The sequence below is a fragment of the Chrysochloris asiatica genome, unplaced genomic scaffold (genome assembly GCF_000296735.1).
Source record: "Chrysochloris asiatica unplaced genomic scaffold, ChrAsi1.0 scaffold00038, whole genome shotgun sequence".
NCBI classification, from domain to species: domain Eukaryota; kingdom Metazoa; phylum Chordata; class Mammalia; order Afrosoricida; family Chrysochloridae; genus Chrysochloris; species Chrysochloris asiatica.
Genome location: NW_006408556.1, coordinates 17,469,853 through 17,490,709, shown reverse-complemented (window position 1 = coordinate 17,490,709; position 20,857 = coordinate 17,469,853). Strand labels below are relative to the sequence as shown.

Sequence of the window (20,857 nt, the reverse complement as noted above, 5' to 3'; positions counted from 1 at the left end):
CTACTGTAATCCCAAAATGCATAGCTAATTCTCATATAGTATTAAAACTCAAGGAAACTATTATATCTATAAATGAATTCATTTCATATTTATATCATTTGCATTTTATTTTATGCTTGTATTTTATATCATTTTTACAGCTATCCAGTGAAAGGCTCTGTATTTCTCCCCTTTTGATCAAGATTCTTCTATGGAATCTTTGATTAAAATGTTCAGTAATAGTAGCCAGGCACCATCCAGTTCTTCTGGTCTCTTGGCAAAGGAGGCAATTAGTCATATACTTCATATCCTCCTGCTATTCCTGATTGTCCTCCTTCCTCTGTTGCCCCAGGTCTCTATCTATAGAGACCAATAGTTGTATCCTGGATGTCCACTTGTATGCAAACTTTTATCCTGGATGCAAACTTGTATCCTGGATGCACACTTTTAAGATGCCAGGCACTAAGCAATGAACTAGGAGGAAGAACAGAAGCACTCCATGTGTTATTAAGCCAATTAACTGGAATGTCCCACGAAGCTATGGCCCTAACTCCATAAGCAGTTACTCTTTCTCTCACTCTTTTTTTTTTTTTTTTTTTTTTTGGTTATTGTAAATATTTCTATTACCTAACTTTTTATAGGTGTATAACTCATTGTCAGCATTATATTAATCAATGTCATTTTTCCAACACCGTTAACCACCCTTTCCCCACTCTTTCTCACCCCTGGTAACCACTAGTAAATTTGGGTCTCTATACATTTGCTTTTCTTTTCTTTTTTTATCTAAACAAGGTCATCTGATATTGCTCCTTCTGTGACTGGCTTATGTCACTAAGCATAATGTGCATGGATAGTTGTATTCAATATTATTTGCTGAGTAGAGTAAGTCAAAGAACAAATATTGTATGACCCCATTTATATCAAATATCTAGAAAAGGCAAATGCATACAGACAAAAGTTTATCAGTAGCTACCATGGGAGGGTTGGAGGGAGAGGAGAATGGGGAGTTGAAGGAGTGGTGAGTTTCTGTTTGGAGCAATGAAAAGTCTGAAAATGGGAAGCACAGCATGGTAGCTGTTACCAATCACTGAATTATATACTTAAAAGTGGTTCAAACAGGAAATGCTTTGTTACATAATTTTACTGCCATAAATTTTTTTTCAAAGAGAAAAGGACACTTAAGAACCTTAATCGATGATCTAAAGTCAACTACTTTAAATTCAGTAGCACCTATTTGCTACAACGTGAATTTACAAGCTAGTTTGAATTTTACCCTTTCATTTTTTATCAAGGACATATGTCTAGTGAACATATTAACCTTCTGATTCCTACATACAACATTTATAGTTTTTTGTAGAGTAGCATATGGCCATTGTACATAAAGCTAAGATTCTTCCCTGCTACCAATATTTTCCTTTCCTAATTCTCTAGTATCTTTAAATATATATACTCATGCATGCATAACCATATATTCAACCTAATATACATATGCCCACAAAATGTAAAACCTACTCTAACATCCAAGAATACATTTACCTAATTATGAATAAAAAAGAAAAATGGTAGGTCATTTACTTCATAAACAATTTTGTTTTGAGACCATAAGGATACTCAATTAAGCCAAACCACTATATACAGGGGAGAAAAAAAAATCTAGCCATTAGAAAAGATTTATATTGAGGGTTTGTTACAGGTTTTGTTTTGAGTTATTTCCCCTCTATTCTAGTCCCCTCTACCAAAAATAGCAACGCTGATATGTAGAGTTCCTTTCAGTTCTCAATACTTGTATTCTGCAAATTAAACATCTATGATGATTAACAGATTCCTATTACCATGACTCAGCATCAGGCTAGTCCTCAAATAAGATTTGTTTTAGCACTGTTGTTGTTGGTAAGTGCCATTGAGTCGGTTCCGACTCATAGCGACCCTGTATAGGGTTTCCAAGCAGCAGTTGGTGAGTTTTAACCACTGACCGGGCGGTTCAAACCAACCTTGCAATCCAGTGCTTATCCGTTAATTAACTAATTAGTGGAGCAGCTTATCAGAATGTACAGAGAGAAATATTGCATGAGGAACTGAAGCTAAATGTAAATCCAAGTGAATTCTGTCTGCCCAGATTGCTGCTCATTGAACTAGCATTACCAATGAAGTCTTCCTGTTAGCTCTGGGTAATTTCAAGCAAATTGAATGAACTAGTTATACAGGCAAGAAATTTTAGCCCAAACCTGAGATGGTAGCACTAATTTTTCTAACCGTGAGGGTGTGATGTTAGCCTTTACACCACCTGGACACAACAAAGAAACTTATAACAAACATTCTCCCAAAGAGCACAGTTAGTCCATTCCACCGAAGTGCAGACTGACACTGCTGCTGAGTACAGCAGTAGCAGAATTTCCCCCAAACTTCTGATTATCAGAGTTTGATTTTTAAAACAAGAAGAAATCTTCCCGTCTTGATTCTTGAATAAATAGCCCTTCACAGCTCCAGAACTTCTGAAAAATGCACTTCTCTGGTAGCCCCTCACCCCCAGCCTACCAGAGTCTGTGCAAGTGAGACCTATGAGTGAGTCTGTCTTACCTGTAATCTGACTCTGTCCTTGTGGATTAAAAGGACTTGGTGCAGAGTTCAGGGAGGGCCGTGGGTTCTGAGGCGGGACACCTACTCTCATACTGGGATGAGGAATGCGCCCTAAATCACTGAGGCGGTCAGAGAACAAACTAGGTTTAGAGTCATCAAGCTTCTGTCTGTGCCCTGGAAACAGCAAATCATAAAATAAAAGCATATTAATTAGCTGAACAATTGACCATGCTAAATAGATATGTGAACATGCATACTTGGGGGGGGGGTGTTAAATCAAGGAATTCTCAATACTGATATTTATAATGATGTGTTTATGTAATGCCTTCCACTTCAAATTACTGGATAAGCACTATCTAGTGGCAAGCATTCCGAGTTCAGTTCCAGAAGTGGAGACGCAGAGGTCCCCAGAGGCTGACTTGAGGGTCAATCAGTAGCAAAGAGGTTGGGAAACTGGAGTTCAGGAGCTCTCTGGGCAGCTCCTCTGGCCCTCTCATTAGAAGGTGGGGACCGCGAATGTGTGTTGGGGCTTGTTTGATTGTTTCACCCAGGAGGAAACCTCCTCCGAGAGTTCAGAGTAAGTATCCTTGCACTTAAAGCATACCGACCCACAAATGGGCAGAAGCAAAGACACCAAAGGTCAGAGTGGTTGTGAATCAAATGCATTTATGAAAGGGAAATTTCCACAGTGACCGTAGTGACAGTTTTCTTTTTCATGTGATGACTATATACGTTACTGAGACTCTTTTCTGGCTGGGAAAAAAAAAAAAAAAATGTAAGCCTAGAACCCCTAAAAGAGGAAAAAATCAGAAATATTGCCTTTTCATTTTCAGGCAAAGCAACTCAAATTCTCAAGAAGAAGCTAGATATTTTGTGACATGCAAAAATTCAAAAGTATATGATAAACTATATTAAGTCAGAGAATGGTTGTTTTGTTTTGTTTCATTTTTGTATTTTAAATCTAGTACTGTGATTTTGTTTTTGAAAAAAAAACTAGAAATATCTTTCGGGATTAACGTGAATGTGACAATCCACAATTTAAAAAATAGTAATAAAACTTTTGTCTTCTAGTTTACTCAAGACTAAAATCTAAGGAGACACAGGCTTATTAGTGAAATATGCAATTAAAATATATTTAAGGCACTAGTACTTCTTCAAATCATCAAACCATTCTTAACAAAAGACTCTAGTGTTGTTTTGGTACAATTATAATAGAAAAACACCTGGATCTTGGTGCAACCGTAGTTAAGTTATAAATCTATAGCATTAAACAAGAGCAGTGCCTGATATCTAACTAGAGATGTACTGTGGATACCTTATTCTGTACCACTGAGGTCCTAGTATGGAGCCCAAACAGCTTAGTAAAATGTTAACATAACTGAAACATTCAAAAAAGAGCCACTAAAATGATGAATGGATTAAGGATGTGTCCTTTGAAGAAAAAAAAAAAGTAAGGGAATTAGGATTAGTACCCATTTTAAAAGAAAGAAAAAAAATCCTTAATGAAAGGACTATTTAAAAGTCTTTAAGAATGGGAAGTTATAACCTATGGGTGAGAACAATTTGTCTTCTATTAAATACAGAACAAGAGGAATTGATCAGGATAGAGTTAAGTTGAACATTAGAATTTCCCAAATATAAGCTGTCTTCATAAGACAAATTCCTTATTTTATTTGCCCCAAAATGTATTTTCCTGTCTCCTTTTTCATTGCCTACCCAGCCCAAAGAAAACAGACAGGAAGCCAAGGCTTGGTAATATGAGTGTAGCTGTCTCCAGAGCCAAACATGTTCCAACTAGGCCCATTAACTGAAATGCACCCACCACCCTACTTCCTGCCAGTACAAGCTTTGGGCATCTGCTATAAGACAGACCCTGGACCTAGAAGAATAATAAGCAGGAAAAAGCTAGAGAAACTCATTGTTTGTTAATGAATGTTTTCACTACCATTTATGATTGTTTATCTGGATTACAAATAGATTTTAGAACTCTACAGGACATTTAGAGATTACCCCTACAGTTCCTAGACCTCAGGCAAGAAAGCTGTTCATAAATGAAGCATCTGATAACTGCAGGTTGAACAACCAACCAGTCCATGGTCCTCAACTGTTGACCAACACGTCCCGAACTAAAACAGAGTCCTACCCTAGTTGACTGAGCTTTCTACTCATCATGTGGTCTCCTCAAGGTCAGCATTCTCATTTTCTTCCCCTCCTCTCCCAGCTGTTAATGGGGACTAAAGAGTCAGAAGTCTAAGAGCTAAGCATAGTTGTGTGCCAAGGCTGTTTTCAATGCAAGCAGCAGCAGCAAGGATTCAATTACAAACTCAGTAGCTCACCCTTTACCCTAAACAAATGGCCAGAGCCTAACATACCACACTTCCATCAACACACATTGCTGGATCTGACTAGTTTCACAATTAGGGAATTAAATAGTACTTGTCACAGTTAGATCCAAGGAATCTGTTCCTCACCAAAAAGTGTGTGTTGGGGTAAAGAGGAGTATTGGTATGGTATTGATACAGCTGTAGACATTAATAAGAAAGCTTCTGGAATTGTCCCTGAAAGTTATTCTCTTTGAATAAGCCATATTTTGGGAATGGTAGATTTCCTGAGAGCTAAAGAAAGGGTTACATGATCTTACATGGTCCCTTTAGGTTCTGATACTTTGTATGGGCCATGGGTCACAGGAAAATTTTAAAAAAACTCTTTCTTCAGCTTTTTCCTTCAGCTTTCATGGAGAGTGTATGAGATGTGAGCACAGTGTGTGGATGTGTGAGTACACTTTTGTTTTCTCTTAAGCCCGTGCTATGGGGAACAACAGGAAGGTATTCAAGAATTCAGGGCAGAATATTTTAGAGCAGGTAAAATTTTTAAAGTCTCAAATGTAGAGACTTTTAGAAATGATTTTCAAAGATGAATTATCAAGTATCTACAGAGACCTCAGAGTAGTAGTTAACGGGACATCTATCTGTGAGTGCACACATACAAATACGGGGCAGTGGTGTGCTGTTAAGTCATTTCCTTCTCATAGCAACCCTGCATAGGGTTTCCGAGGCTGAAAACCTTTCTACCACAGAACAGCTGGTAGTTTCGAACTGCTTACCTTGAGGTCAGCAGCCTAAGTCATAACCACCACACTACCAGAGCTCCTTACATACAAATTTTATACATATATATGTGTGTATGTGGATATGTGTGGAGATACACACATGTAATATATACACACACATTTTTTTCTTGGTAGGTATTTACACCTTCATAGTCACCACCACAACTACAACAAAACTCTCAGTACACTGAAAAGCAAAAGCTTCTTCTAACTAAACCACATCAGGTGTAGCACTTGAATGATGGGCTGAAAGAAGACATATTTAAATCCTGAGCACCCAAGCAATCAGGAACACAAGATACAAAGGATACCATGACTTAAATCAGGGCCTTTCTGCCACAGTGCAGGGACGATGAACTCTCATCCAAGGGGCTGAAGTGTTTGGAGCTCCCAAACAGAAGGCAGGTATAAAGAGAGGAAAACACGTGTGTTCTCTCTGAGACTCTGTTACAGCTTTGTCTGGCATCCTCTCTGTTAGCTGCTCTTTCTCCCCAGATCAATAAATGCTATACGAAAACTCCTTAGGGAAGTTTTGGAAAACACGGATGTCCAAGCCCCGCTTCAGATCAGTTAAATCAGAATCTCTAAAAGTGGACCCTGGAGGATGGTGTTTCAAAAAGCTCATTACATACTTGCTATGCAGCGAGGGTTAAGCATTATTGTCCAAGATGGCCTTATATCCCATGCTTTAAATACTACTGCTCACCCCAATGATCCCCACATTTCTGGGGTGAGCCCTGCTATCAGTCCTGAATTCCAGGCTTGTGTCCTGACTTCCTGGCCTACTAGACATCTCCCAAAGATATCTTAAATAAATTGTAGTCAAGAGAAGGTTCTTGATTCTTCTACCAAACAAACAAAAACAAAAAACAACTCTAAACTTCCCTAATTGTCCCCCTCATAGATAGCAATAGATACCAACCACTCAGTTGCTTAAGCAATTTCTCATCTCTTTCTCCATATCCAGTCATTTTCCAAGTCCTGTCATTTCTATCTCCAATATATATACCTCTAAATTGATTCAGTTCTGTCCATTTACACTGGTAGAGTCTAAGTCCAGGACCCCATCACCTAACCCTGGACAACTGATACTGCCTGTTTTCAGTCTCCCATCCTTGTCCTGAAATGTTCTTCCCCCGGTATAGTCCGCTGATTCTCATGCTTCAGTCCACAGGATGACAAGTACTGTCTCTGAGACCTAGTCTGCCATCATAACCAGACCTGGCCCTCTGAAGCAACACCCTCTTTTTATTTCCTTGATGGCTATTACCACAATCTGTAATTATCATGTGTATTTATTTGTCTTCCCTACAAGTCATAGGTGTCCTGGTGTGACGCTGTGGGTTAATGCGCCAGATTGCAAAGCCATTTGAACTGCAAGGTTGGTAGTTCAAGCTCACCAGCTGCTCCTTGGAAACCCTATACAGGGTCTCTATGGGTCGAACCCAACTAGACGGCACATAACAACAGCAACAACAAGTTATAAGTCCCAAGAGAGTGAGTGCTCTGTCATGTTAACAGCTGTATCCTCACATCGTAAGTCAGTACCTGCCATATAGTAGGTGCTGAAAAAATATTTATGCAATGAATGAATGAATATTCTCCTCATTTAGATAAATACCTTACTTGAGAGAAAAATTTTCTAACCAGCACATACAACAACACTACATGTTCCCAAAATCCTCTTCTGTTTTTATTTTACAATCTAGTGAATCCAGGGTAGATGAAGTAGAGGAAGGTGGGAGTCTTTCCTAACAGGTAAGACCACAGTTGGTACTTTCTATAAAAGATAAGGCTTTCTACTCCCATAGAGATTTACATACTCGGAAACCCTATACAGGGTCGTTAGGAGTTGGAATCGATTTGACGGCACACAAGAAATTATTATGAAGGACAGTCATTTAAGTGAAAGCTTTCTTGTACTCTGAAAAACTCCATTTGTTCTCACTCTAATTCTTAATCATTGTTGAAAGTCATTTAGAATCATAGATCTGAAGGAAAGAATGAAAGTCATTTACGTCAGTTCCAACTCATAGCGGCCCTATGCACCCTGTGTTCTGTACCATCCTCACAATTATTACTATGCTTGATCCCACTGTCGCTGCCTCTGTGTCATTCCATCTCTTTGGGGTCTTCCTCTTTTTCACTGATCCTCCACTTTACCCAGCATGATGTATTCTCTAGGAACTGGAGAAGTCATTCAGACTCTAAAATGTTAGAGCAATGTGGTTCTCTTATGGATGAAGACCCTAAGCCCCTGAGGAGGGAAATGACTCACCCAAAGTCACATAGTTAGTTGCAGGACTAGAATTCATATCTTCAAATTCCTGCTCCAGAGCTCTGTTCCTTGCATTGAAAACCAGCTTATTTTAGATCATAACAGTACAACATCAGTCATACAGGGAAATCATGATTAAAAGTAAATTTAAAATGGAAAAAGAAAGTCGGCGTCAGAAAAAGATTTCTTTCAAAGAAAGAAAATGATGAGTGTATCTGTCTGAATATGACTTTTGTTGTTGCAATCAATTCAAGGGCACAAGAAGCAAGTATGATCAAAAGGTCACAGCATTCACACATCCTTAAAGCAAAGATGCACAAAACAGTCACTGAGGTCACTGAGCAAGCGTCTGGCCAACTATCCCATTCCGCCTTACCCAGACCCTTAACTCTAAGGACAATTCTTGAAGTTAATGATTTTGAAAGTAACTACATGGCAAAGCCAACTCACAATGAAAGCTAGTAATATTACCATTATAACTTCTGCTTTCAAAGAGCACACATCTGAAACTGGTACATGAAAGATACTCAAAATGTGGTAATGTAAACTATGAAAATAAACTTGCCTCCACGATGTGACCCATTTTGCTGATTTCTAGAAGTTGACTGAGAAAGGTTTAGCAACTTTAGAGACCACTACAGCCCACCAGCCAGAACCTCACACTCACAGGCACTCTGTTTATGACGTGATGCACCACACCAGCTAGTGCACTTAGAAAAACCAAAACAAGGCCTCTCCTAGCAATAGTAGGCCACAGGATATGACCTACCTACCCATGTACGTCACGTTTTGCAGAATCATTTTGCTGATCACTAGGGCATGATTTTTGATGGCTCATCTTTTGATGGCTCAATCCAGTTGTTAAGACTTTTGTTTCCTGTGTATTGTATCATGAAGATTAGCCCATTCCCAAACCCACTGCTCCTGAGTAAATATCAGCTCACAGTGATCCTATCTGACAGACTGAAACTGCTCCTTAGGGATTCCAAGAGTGGAAATCTTTATGGGAGCAGACAGATTCATCTTTCTCCTGTGGAATGGCTGTTGGATTTGAACTGTTCATCCTGCGGTTCGCAGTCTTAACCCCCTGGGACATCAGGGCTCCTATCATGAGGATGTTGTTGTTAAATGCCATCGAGTCAGTTCTGACTTATAGCGACCCTGTCGCTATAAGAGTTTCTGAGGAGCGACTGGTACTTGAATGGCCAACCATATGGTTCAAAGCGACTCTGCAGTCCTGCGCATTAACCCGCAGTGCCACACCAGGACTCCCATCATAAGGATACAATTAAAAAAAAAAAAAAAAAGTACACTTTAAAGCCAGATCTGCAGTGGAACATCAGCAATGGATCAGTAAGAGATCCACATTAAGGTCAGTAAGCCCCACTTTCTTGTTGTTGTGAAGTACTGTCAAGTCGGTTCCGACTCATAGCAACCCTGTATAGGGTTTCCAATGAGAAGCTGGTAAGTTTGCACTGCCAACCTGGTGGTTCAAACTGACCTTGAGGTCGAGTGCTTATCCTATGTTGTCACATACTAGTTGAACTAGGCACCGTGAGTAGTAGAATAGGATAGAAAAATATGAAGACAATGTTCTTGCCCTTACGGAGTTTACAATCCAGTAGAAAGATAGGAAAGCAATCACATAAAGCCAATGGCAGGCTGTGCTGAAGGCAATAACTAAAACCCTATGGTTTGGAGATAAATTGAGGAAATCTGAATATGGACTACTTCTGAACATATGGAAATAGTCTTTGTTGTGATTATCTAAGAATACATCCTAACTTTCAGAGAAATACTTGTTACTTAGAGAGTTGAAATATCATGATGCCTGAGATGAGCTGTAAAATATTTCAGCAAAGTAACAAATAAAGCAAATATGGGAAAATGTTAATTATAAAAATAAGGGGATGGGTACATGGGAGTTTGGAGTCCTGGTATGGCACTGTAGGATAAGCACTGGACTTCTAATCACAAGGTCGGTGGTTCAAAACCATGAGCCACTCCTTGAAAATCCTATACAGGGTCGCTATGAGTCTGAATCAATTCATCGGCACTGAAGATCATCATCAACATATGGGAGTTTATCAAATATATTCTTTCCTTACATGTATGTTTGAAAATATTCATAATAAAAAGTTTTAAAATAGGAAAGCACAAGGGAGCAAATGATTTTGACCAGAATGAGAGTGGAAGCCTTCATTGATAAAATCGATATGCCTGTCCTTAAAGGTTTTTAAGGAATTTGATAAGCAGAGCAGAAAGGAGGAAAGCTAGCTAGAGAGTCAAATGGCAGAAACATGATAATGAATGTCTTATGAGACAAGATGATGCTAAACATGTATGATACCAGTCTAAACAGAGGCACATTATTCTTCAAATCATAAGATACATCTGGCTTTACAACTACACATTATCTCCCTTAAATTATGCAATACATATGGAAATCTGCCGTCTGAAGACATTTTTTTTTTTTTTTAATCCTCTGAGCAATAAAATGTTATTTTGGCATTCATGCTTCCGTGGAGAAGTGGGTGACTGGAGACCCATTAGCTAATTTTGTTGTCACCAAGAATATGAACAAATGAGATCTGGTCTAATACTCTGGGGCTCAAGACACAGGATATAACTGTTTTAAAGAATGTTATAACAATGATCCTTGGAGTTAAAGGACCTGAGGAGAGGACTTGCATCAGAATTACCATTTTCGAGATAAAGTGATTATATATCAACAGAGCTGTCATTCTACAACAGGTTCTAAAAACAATAATAATGATGTCTTCAATACTAACCTCTCTATTGGAAAAGTGATACATGAAAGAGTGTATTTCACTGAGGTTTTAAGGAACCAGCTCAACTAATTTTAAAGTCATACTTCAATTCCAAATGGAATTATTTGTAATTCTGCTACTAAGGATGATTCTTAGTATAACTTGGGAATTTAGCTTAGATGATTTAAAGCAAAAGTAAAATTATGAAAAATCACTGCTGTGAAGTTGATTCCAACACATCGTGATCCTGCAAGACAGAGTAGAATTGCCTCAGAGGATTTCTGAGACTGTAAATCTTTATGGAAGCACATTTCCTCACACCTTTCTCCCGAGGAGTGGCTGGTAGGTTCAAATCACTGACCTTTTGGCTACCAGCCCAATGCTTAACACACTACACCACCAAACCTCTGTAAAAGTAATACAACAGAGATGTTTACCCAGAGTCAAGTAGACTCGTAGAGTAAGCAAGTGAAGTTCTGATCCAACTACTTTATAACTATTGTTGTTACGTGCCATCGAGTCAGTTCCAATTCACAGTGACCTTTCTACAGGGTTTCTGAGGACCAGCTGGTGGGTCTGAACCGCTAACCTTGTGGTTCGCAGTCCAGTGCTTATCCTACAGTGCCACACTAGGAGTCCTTACAATTATTGGTGGTGGTAGTGGTGGTGGTGTGCCGTGGAGTTGGTCCCGACTCATAGGGATGCTTCACAGGGTTTCCGAGGCTGTAAACCCTTACAGGAGTAGAAAGCCTCATCTTTCTCCCTCAGAATGGCTGGTCGTTTCGAATTGCTGACCTTGAGGTTATCAGCCTAAATCATAACCACTGTGCTAGCAGAGCTCTGCTAGGGTGCTAGATTTGAAACCTTGATTTTCCGCATTCCTACATAGCTGTGAGAATGGAAATATCATTGAGAAGAGTGAAACTCTCCTCTACTTACATTCAGTTGACTACTGTTTCCTTGTAAATGTCTTAAAAATCAAAGACCTAAATTTCAGTAATGTTTGTTTGTGCTTCCGAGTCCAAACTAGTTCTTCTTCTGATTTCCATGTTTCCATTAATATCTCCATTTTCTAGTCTCCCAGTCACAAAATCCAGGTTTGCTACCCCTCTTTCCCAGATTCCATCATCCTATAGTTTCTTAAGGAATGAGCCCTGGCTTTCTATCCCTAGTTTCTTGACTGTAGTAATGTAACAACAGCGGAGAAGCCTGGCATATTAAAAAGAGTACCAACAGGTTGTACAACCAAAAGAAAGAATTCAGCCTACTCTCTGGGCTTCAATTTCTTCACTGCCAAAAATGAAGGGTACTTTTTCATAACTTTTAAAGTCTTATCAAGAAACCCTGGTAAGACAGTGAATTACAAGCTGGGCTGCTAACCATAAGGTCAACCATTATATATCAACAGAGCTGTCAGTTCGAATCTGCCAGTTGGGAGAAAGATGAGGCTTTCTGTTCCCATAAAGATTTAGAGTCTCAGAAACTCTACACAGGATGCTATGAGTTGGAAGCAATTCGGTGGCACACAACCACCCACCACCACCAAAGTCCTGTCAGCCCACAAGTCCTAACATTAATCACATTTCTCTGCTCCAAACTCTTTCTATTGCCTTCCACTGTCTGTCAAATAAAACCCCCTTAGCCCAAACAAAAACTTGAAAAATATGATCCCAATGTGCCTTGTCATTCAAATTTCCAAGGGCTGCAATTGCCTTGCTCCCAGTCTATGTTCTACTCATGCTGGAGTATCCACAGTTCTTCAAAGAGGCCCTGTGCCTTTACCCAAGCAGTCTCCTCCACTGGGAACACTCTGTCTCCATCATCACCATTTGGTGAAATCCCTTCCTAGTACTCAAACTTGATCGTCACATTATACTAGTCTTTTCTGTCACCAGGGCATCAGTGATCTCTCTGTCCTCAACTTCAGAGAGCTGAGAGTGGCCACAATTATTTTTTGTCTACTATATGTGATTATGCTTAAGTGCAATAGAAATTCAGTAAGCATTAACTTACTAAAAATGGACAGTGGTGGTGGTGGATATGTGCTGTGGGGTCGGTTCCAACTCATAGAGACCTTGTATAGGGTTTCCGAGGCTGTAATTCTGTACAGGAGCAGAAAGCTTCGTCTTTCTATTGTGGAACAGCTGGTAGTTTTGTTGCTGACGTTGAGGTTAGTGGCCCAACTTGTAATCACAACACTACCAGAGCTCCTTAAAACATTTATACAGAAGTCTAAGCCTTAGTATCTTAGATTCTCCTGGACTTCACTGTGACCCCCTAGAGGGTAGGTATGACATCTTAGATCCAGCACATAGCTTGGTGACTGGGCACAGAGACAGCACACAACAAATGCTTGCTGAATTAATAAATGAGAACAAGGATACATTTAGAATGATTTCTTCTTTTGTGTTTTTACAGTGAGAAAGGGAAAAAAAAAAAAAAATACTGGTTATTGGGAAACATTTCCCACAGTAAAATTGATGAGTCTCCAATCTTTGGTGGGAACGGCTGCTGAGTCATCTTTCTCTCTAAGAGTATGCTGTCTGGTTCAGGTCAAAAACTATTTCTGGGTGAGAAGAATGAAGGAGACTAAGAAACTGTCTTAGTGTTTAAGGCGTCTAGACCCTCTGAACCACTGGAAATTAACAGCCACGCAATATGACATGTGACTGGGGCTCCAAAGCTTGAAAAGCAGAGTCTCTGTGAAGACAGCCCTAGAGCAATGTTAGTGTGTGACTTCAGACAGAGGACCACAGATCATAAGCAAATCTCCTTCCAGGAGAGTTATTTCTCCTGATGGCATCTCAAAAATGAGCCAGCAGAGTTCTTTCTGAGGGCTCCACTTAATATACAAACCAATTTCTAAAGGAAAAAAAAAAATCATAATCACTCCCACACTATCTTCAAGAGTCTCATTTCAGTAAGTCGGGCATGTAGGATTCAGTTTATCAAGGAAGAAGAGAGGAAGAACAATTTTCACCCACGAGAGGTCTGAAGCCTTTCCAGTCTCTTGGGTAAAAACATAATTATGGGAAGAAAAATAGAAGCTACTCAAGGGACATAATTATATTGTTAAGCCATAGACTCCATAGAAATATTCTAGGAACTCTAGTTCATAGAAAAAAATGTTTAAAAACAGATTTTTTTTTTCAATAATAAAAATGCCAGTTTAGATCAGTGACGAAAAAGGTCAGTCTTTCAAACTCATATGTAGTCATTTTAAAACACAATTATATGCATGAGAGAGATGATCAAAGGCAAGCCCCTTTCTAATTGTAGACTTAAAGGTTAATACATATATATATACACATATGTATATTTCAGTAAGTACACAAACGAAAGAATTATGATATATTCATGTAAGCTCTTCTATGCCTTTTAGGTTTTAGGCTGTGGCAAAGCACAAAGAAATAAAATATCTGGAAGAAGGACAGATTTATCATGCTACGCCAATACAAGTTAGACATCAGGGATTAGATTCTAATGCACATATGTTTCGTGTATAAGCCCTTTTCTTCAAATAATGGACTCTTAGAACTTAAGGTATCTGAAGAAAAAGAAACTCATAAGAAAACAAAAAGGATGAAGAAGGGCTAGATGGAAGCATAATGGAAGCATACAGGAGGAGATGTGAGTAATACTTTCTGCAGGCAAGGAGAAAAGAGCTTACAGGGAGTCTGGCTGGCTTTACCGGAGCCTCTCTCATCTCCTAATACAACTGTAACCTACTAGGCCTCTTCATCTCCAAAGGCTCTTGTGCTTTCTACTTCCAATCTTGCTATCCTTGACTTCATCTTCATGCTGTTTCTAGAGGATCTTTCTTAACCATATGAATTAGAACTTTATGAGGCTGGAAGCGAATCTAGATTTCAACACACAGGTTCTTCACTTTAAAGAAATAAGTGATGCCCAGAAAAGATAGCTGTAAGTCACAGAAGGAGTCAGTGACACTGGAAGCCAGTGACCCGCCTCAGCTCTCTTTTTCATCTACCAGCCTGCCACAGAAGAAAAGAAAAATCACAGAACCGAGACCTAAGAAAGAACAGATCTTTTTTTTAAGCACAGTAGTTTAATTTGAAGATTTTGTTACATTCAACCGGTCTTTCTGACTCTGTTTTATTACAACACATCTTGTTTTCCTTCTAATTACATCTCCACATCCACAATCATAGCAGGCCATTTGAATCTTCATCTCTCGCTTCACTTTCCGGTAAATGAACAAAAGATCTCTTTCTCTATGTCTGCTCTTTATTCCCCCAAACTCAGTAAAGGACCAAAGTATTTTGTTTCAAAAACATTTCCACTGCCTTCTTTTACTAGAATATGTTCACACACCACTGTTCTTTATGTTACTAGCACTTAGAGACCCCAGTGAGAGATCAAGTTTGTGTTGTTGTTTTTTATGGTTACATTTTCAGCAATGAAAATGGTTGTTTCCATAAATGAACAAGAAGCATCACTGTTTATTTGCCAATAATTCAACTCAACATGGTTGGCATTATTCTTCAAAGAGTCTAATGATAACCAACTAGCCTCACAGACTGTCACTCAATTCCTGGATACTGGCTGAGTTTCCTTAGCATCCAATCCCCTGATTCTCTTTTATTATTATGGTGTTGTGTATGTGTTGTGTGTGTGTGTTGGATAAGGAGAAAACACACTCCACAGAAGTAATTAACAAGTGCAAAGGGCTCCTCTCTTGGCATTTGCTGTTACAGCATCAGGACATCTTCCTCAATTTTCCCATTTCTGTAACAGGAAGAAAATGTTAAAAAGTAATAACCAAGGAGAAAGTCAGCCAGCTCCCGCAGCCTGGTCTTGCTGTGCTGCATGGCAGTGGAGATCACAGAAGAAGAAAAAAGAAAAAGAAGAAAATGGGGGGAAATTTTTCTTGCTAAAACTGGACCTAATCCAGCTGGCAAGAAGAGGTGGTTTTCTTAACACGCTTGCGAAACCTGATTACTTTTTTAAAGGAATGAAGAAGACGATGTAAACACAGCCATTAAAACAGATTTAAGGTACTTAGTTTTAATCTAGTCTAAGGCCCCTCCAATTGTATGCTGCTCTGCAACTCTCTGCTTGCTAGACACTAATATGGTGCATTTCACTGTCTTCTAACCGGTGAATACTGTCGGCTGAGGTCTGTGGTTACCCTCTCAGGTCAGGCATGGGAGGAACAGCGGCTGAAGCAATAATGGATGGGTGTCTGTTATATGCTATGTCTGTCAGAAGTCTGTTTTACTACATTAAAGGAGTATTGTGTTTATATCTACACAACAGGTCTTAAACAGATTGTTTAAACATGATTAAACAAGAGATGTTTTTGAAATAACCCCCTAATAAAAGTCAGATGGGTAAGAAACTGAAAAATGCCGTCAACAATATGAAAGGAAAAAAAGATCCTTTCTCTCTGAGCTGCAAGGGTAACATGATATAAACTCCAAAATAAAACAGTTTATACAAGTTAAACTCGAAGGATTACCTCATATATCAGCACCCTTTTCCGATGGAATAGCAGTTATCCACCTATCCATTCACCCTTCCTTAATGCTATTGCGCAATTTTCTGGAATCTTGATAGACAGATAATTGCTTTATTCAGCCAAGTATAATGAACGGAGTCTATTGTGTTAATCCCTGTATTCTTATCTGCTGTGAACTCTGAATAAGGAACTGAAAACTCTACCTCTTCATTCCAAAACTACTGGAGTTTACTCATATTCAGATCTGCTAAAGTGTTCTTACATTCCACTCTGTCACTAAAGGTGCCAACTATTTTGAGTAGGATCAAGTTATTATTATATAAAAGAGAATCTAAAACAGTGTTAAATGGAGTTAGACAACTCTAAATTTTACCCTTTTTTTTTTTTTCTCAAGGCACAAGAGATCAGAAAAATCACATTATTTTCAAGCCAAATGTTGACCATTATTCAGAGTTCATCTCACCTCCTACCTCAATTTTTTAAAAAAACTACAGAGAGATCAATCCAATACCTTCTTTTCCTATAAGATAAATTTCTTTAAGTCATTAAAAAAGAAAACTGTTCTTTTGTTTTTCCACAACAATAGTTTTAAAAGTTCAGTCTGCTGGCTTCATGTTGAGTTATTTCATTGTGACCAGAATTTGGAGTAATTTTCTTTTTGTCCGTGTGAAATGCATAAAGTATTGACTTTTCTCCATATACATAAAATGGCTATAAACACATTGTTGTTGTTGTTAAGTGTTCTCCTCAAGTGTGTTCCAATCCACAGCGGACCCTGTATAGGGTTTCCAAGGAGTGGCTGGTGAGTTTGAACCATCTCCTTTATATGCAAACGCTTATATATGTACAAAGAAGGAGAATCCAATGCAAACTATATAGCTCAATGTCATTTTCTAGGTGATTATAGATGCTGTCCTTTCAAAGCCCAATATTTCTCATCATATGCACAATGACACCAAAAATTCTTCTGACCAAAGAATATACCTTTCCTTGTCTTATGAAACTATCATCTTTCAGTCTAGTTCAGTGCTTTTGTTTTATTTCAAAAATGGAACATGCTCAAGAATCTATAATGCTCATTGGGGGGAAAAGTAATGCATCTGGAAAAACAGGACAATTGGTGAAAGAACTCCATAATTTGAATCCTTCTTCTCAGGTTCCTATGTCTTTCATGGATTTTTTACTGACAGTGTCCACAGAAATATTGTTTCTGCTCAAGTGATACACTCTTCTCAAGAATCATCTGGCCTACTGACTCAACAAAGCCCTAAGACTCAACAGTAAAACTCTGTCCTATAGAACTGATGAGTACCCAAAGTGTAGTAAGAAAGAACCAACCCATGATTCAAATCAGAAGATGTGGGTTTTTCACTACCAGCAAATAGGGAACTTCTCAGGTACAGAGTTTCCTCATCTGTAAAATGATGGACTATCTAACTTCCAATTCTAAGACTCAATGATGCTAAGTTCCTCACACTTTGTATGGGTTACATACATGCGTGCACACACTCACACACATACAATTGGTGAATTTAATGGAATAGCTTTAAAAAAACAAGCCAGGCATGCTGACTATAAAGGAGAATCCCTTTTGTTAATAAGGGCCTGATTATGTAAAGAGTAAGAAAACTTGGAGCCTCTTTCTAGCTTTGCCACTAACGTGGTTGTGGGATTCTAGACAAATAATCTGTTGCGTCTATTACTGGACTTCCTCCTATTACTCAACTTCCTTGTCTGTCAAATGAGGATCAAAGTATCCTCATTTGCATCACAGGAATGTCATCAGGATTAAATGTAATAGAGGTAAAAAAACGTCCTGAACAGGTAAAACCACTTTTCAAAATATTGTTCATTTATCCATTAAAACTTACTAACCATTTATTATATACCATGAACTACACTAAACTAGAGGATTCATAGTATATGGAGAGAAGCATCATAAAACTAAATAATTACAACAACGTGATAACAGCATAATTGCTGTCTGTGCAGGCAAACCAAAGGAAAAGCCAAAGAATAAATGCTGAACTTCCCAGAGCAGTCAGGAAGGGTCCCCAGAAGAAAGTGATGTTCATTCGAGGAGATTTAAAGAACAAGTAGAAGTTGGTCGAGCAAATGCAAAAGAGAAAGACATTCTAATCAGTAGGAGCAATAAGAATAAAAGCGCAGAGATAAAGTATTGAGTGAAGTCATTAGGCATATCTGTTGCTCAGCCAGAGATGTGTGTGGGAGGCAGCTGGGCAGGTCAGATGGTGAAGGTCCATTACGGCATGAAGTCTGAACTTCATCCTGTAAATAACAGGGAGTCACTGAGGTATTTTAAGCAAGAGTAAGTCATGAGCTGTTTTACATTGTAGTAAGAGCACCTTACTTACAAGTGAGGAGGATAGATTTAGAAGGGTGTGCAGTTAGAGGCATGGAACCAGTTAGAAATTATTCTTAAATTATAGACCACAATACAAATATTGAGAGTGTGAAAGTTAGAGCTGCGCTAATGAAGATGAGGAAATGTATTTGAGACACAGACAACAGGCAGCAGAATAATTAGAGAAGGAGTCTCGGAGTTCCGGTTTGGTCAAATAGTGAACTGTGGGGCACTCAAAGATGGAAAACTGGAGAAGGTTCTTGTTTGGACAAAGAAAAGTTGGGTTAAAATGTAGGTGGGGAATTACATTTTTTTTGGACATGAGTTTGGGAGTACCATCAGACATATTCCAGTGGAGCTGCCCAGGAAGTAAACTAGAAATAGGAGTGTGAATTCAAGAAACGTTAGAGAGACAGTTTTGGTAGACACAGGAACCTGAAGCTATTGGTGTCGATGAGCTCACTAAGGGACTTGGTGTAGAATGAGTTGATGAGAATATCTAAAAAGGAACACGAGGAAGCATCACCATTCAAGGGGTAAAGCAGAAAGAAGAGACAATAAAGAACGCTAGGAGGAAGAGAAGGAATTGGTGGTGCCGTGGAGACTAGAAGAGACAGCCTCCTGAGGAGTTCTGATGGTGCTCTTCCGCTGGCTCAGGGGCCAAAAGGAACTTGACAGGAGGGCAGTATCTCCTTCTATTCCACAGTCAGGAACACAAAGGTACTTCAGCCATAATGGTAAAAGGGATAACTCACACCATCCATTTTATACCCACTCCTCACATAACCGTATCAACATCAATGGCTTAAATTGCTATGACGGGCCAAAAATGCACCTCCAGCCTCTTCTGAAACTCAGACATATATTCCTAGTACTTCTTGGGTATCTTTTTTTATAAAAATAATTATAATGGTGATGTGATTATAAATGTGCACAGTGCCTTCTGAGTTCAATCTTGGTCATGTTATTTTAAAGAAATGAGAGAAATACCTAGCCTAAAAGCTTCCTAGCATGACAATCGGTTCTTTCTGGGCCAAATCACAAGTCAGACTATGGCTCTGAACCTATCACTTGCACAAGTCAGAGAGTAGGCAAAATTTGTTCTGGTCCAAAAATTAAATTGAAAATACCAAAATCTGAGTCAGCATCAAAGATAAGGGAAAGTAAATGAAAATATGAAGCAATAGCAAAACTCTCTTAAAATTTGCCATCCTCCCCAACATACGTTCTAAGAAAGATCCTTTCCCAAAAGCTCCCTGAATCTCAAAGAGAACCACATCTGTCCACTTCTTATCCTACCATTTGCCACTCCAATAGACTTAAGAGAAATAGAGAAATATACACACTTCACTCTCACCCCTGTTGTCTATCAGAAAGTAACAAACCCTGAAGAATGTATATAGGGATGGAAGAAAAGAATCATCTGTTAGGGAGAGAGATATGGCAGGGATCCAATGCAAACAGTGTGAGTGATATCATTTATAAAGCTGCAAAGTTAACTAATAAACACATATAAAAGATCGCTGAAAGGAGTCTGAGCCACCAATTTGGCCTGAAGATTTTTAGCCGCTTCCTTCTCCTTCTATGAAACTAACCTCCAGAGGCTGCTAAAGTCTAGAGTCATTTAGGATTCCCCTTGGAAAAAACTATTACATCTATTGATTTTGTAATAGATTTCTTTCCTATTAATTCAAAACTAGGCCCAAGGCTACTCTGGAATGGTTTGTTATCATTCACAGTACAAATTTTTATACCTTAATACGAATCTGAGAACACACTTCAATATGCAGTCAACTCACTCACAACCATCATGTCGACTTCCACCCTTAGCAACCCCATATAGGGGTTTGAAGACTGTATACCTTTACAGGAGCAGAAAGCCTCATCTTTCGTCTAAGGAGCAGCTGGTGGATTCAAACTGCCAGCCCTGCAGTTAGAAGTTCAGTACTTACTTACAGAGCCACACCAGGGCTCCTCAAAAAGCACTTAATTCAATTATTTGATCTACTTGTGTTCAACTGAGCTAAATTTAATCAAATATCTCTAGTGTATTAGGCCTTATCACATTGGTAACTGATACAGTTCTAGAAGAGAAAATTATAGAACTAAAAAATGGTAGACTTATTAACATACTAGGGAAGACTCCATTTGAACTTAGTCTTGCATGTTGAACAGATCCTAGATTAATAGAGAAAAATAGCAAAATACAGTTAAGGTGATCTTAGATCTCCATGGCAACTTCCATCAACAGGTTTGCAAATGAAGCCGGGAATATGGTGGCCATCAAAAATGTAAA

General features: G+C 38.8%; 1 protein-coding gene across 1 annotated transcript in view; it reads right to left on the bottom strand.

The window, feature by feature from the left end:
- Window positions 1-20,857, bottom strand: part of RUNX2 (runt-related transcription factor 2) — a 278,570-nt gene that overhangs the window by 59,903 nt on the left and 197,810 nt on the right. The window contains 1 exon segment of the mRNA XM_006860524.1: window positions 2,557-2,730. Within this exon segment, the coding sequence (XP_006860586.1) occupies window positions 2,557-2,730 (174 nt within the window).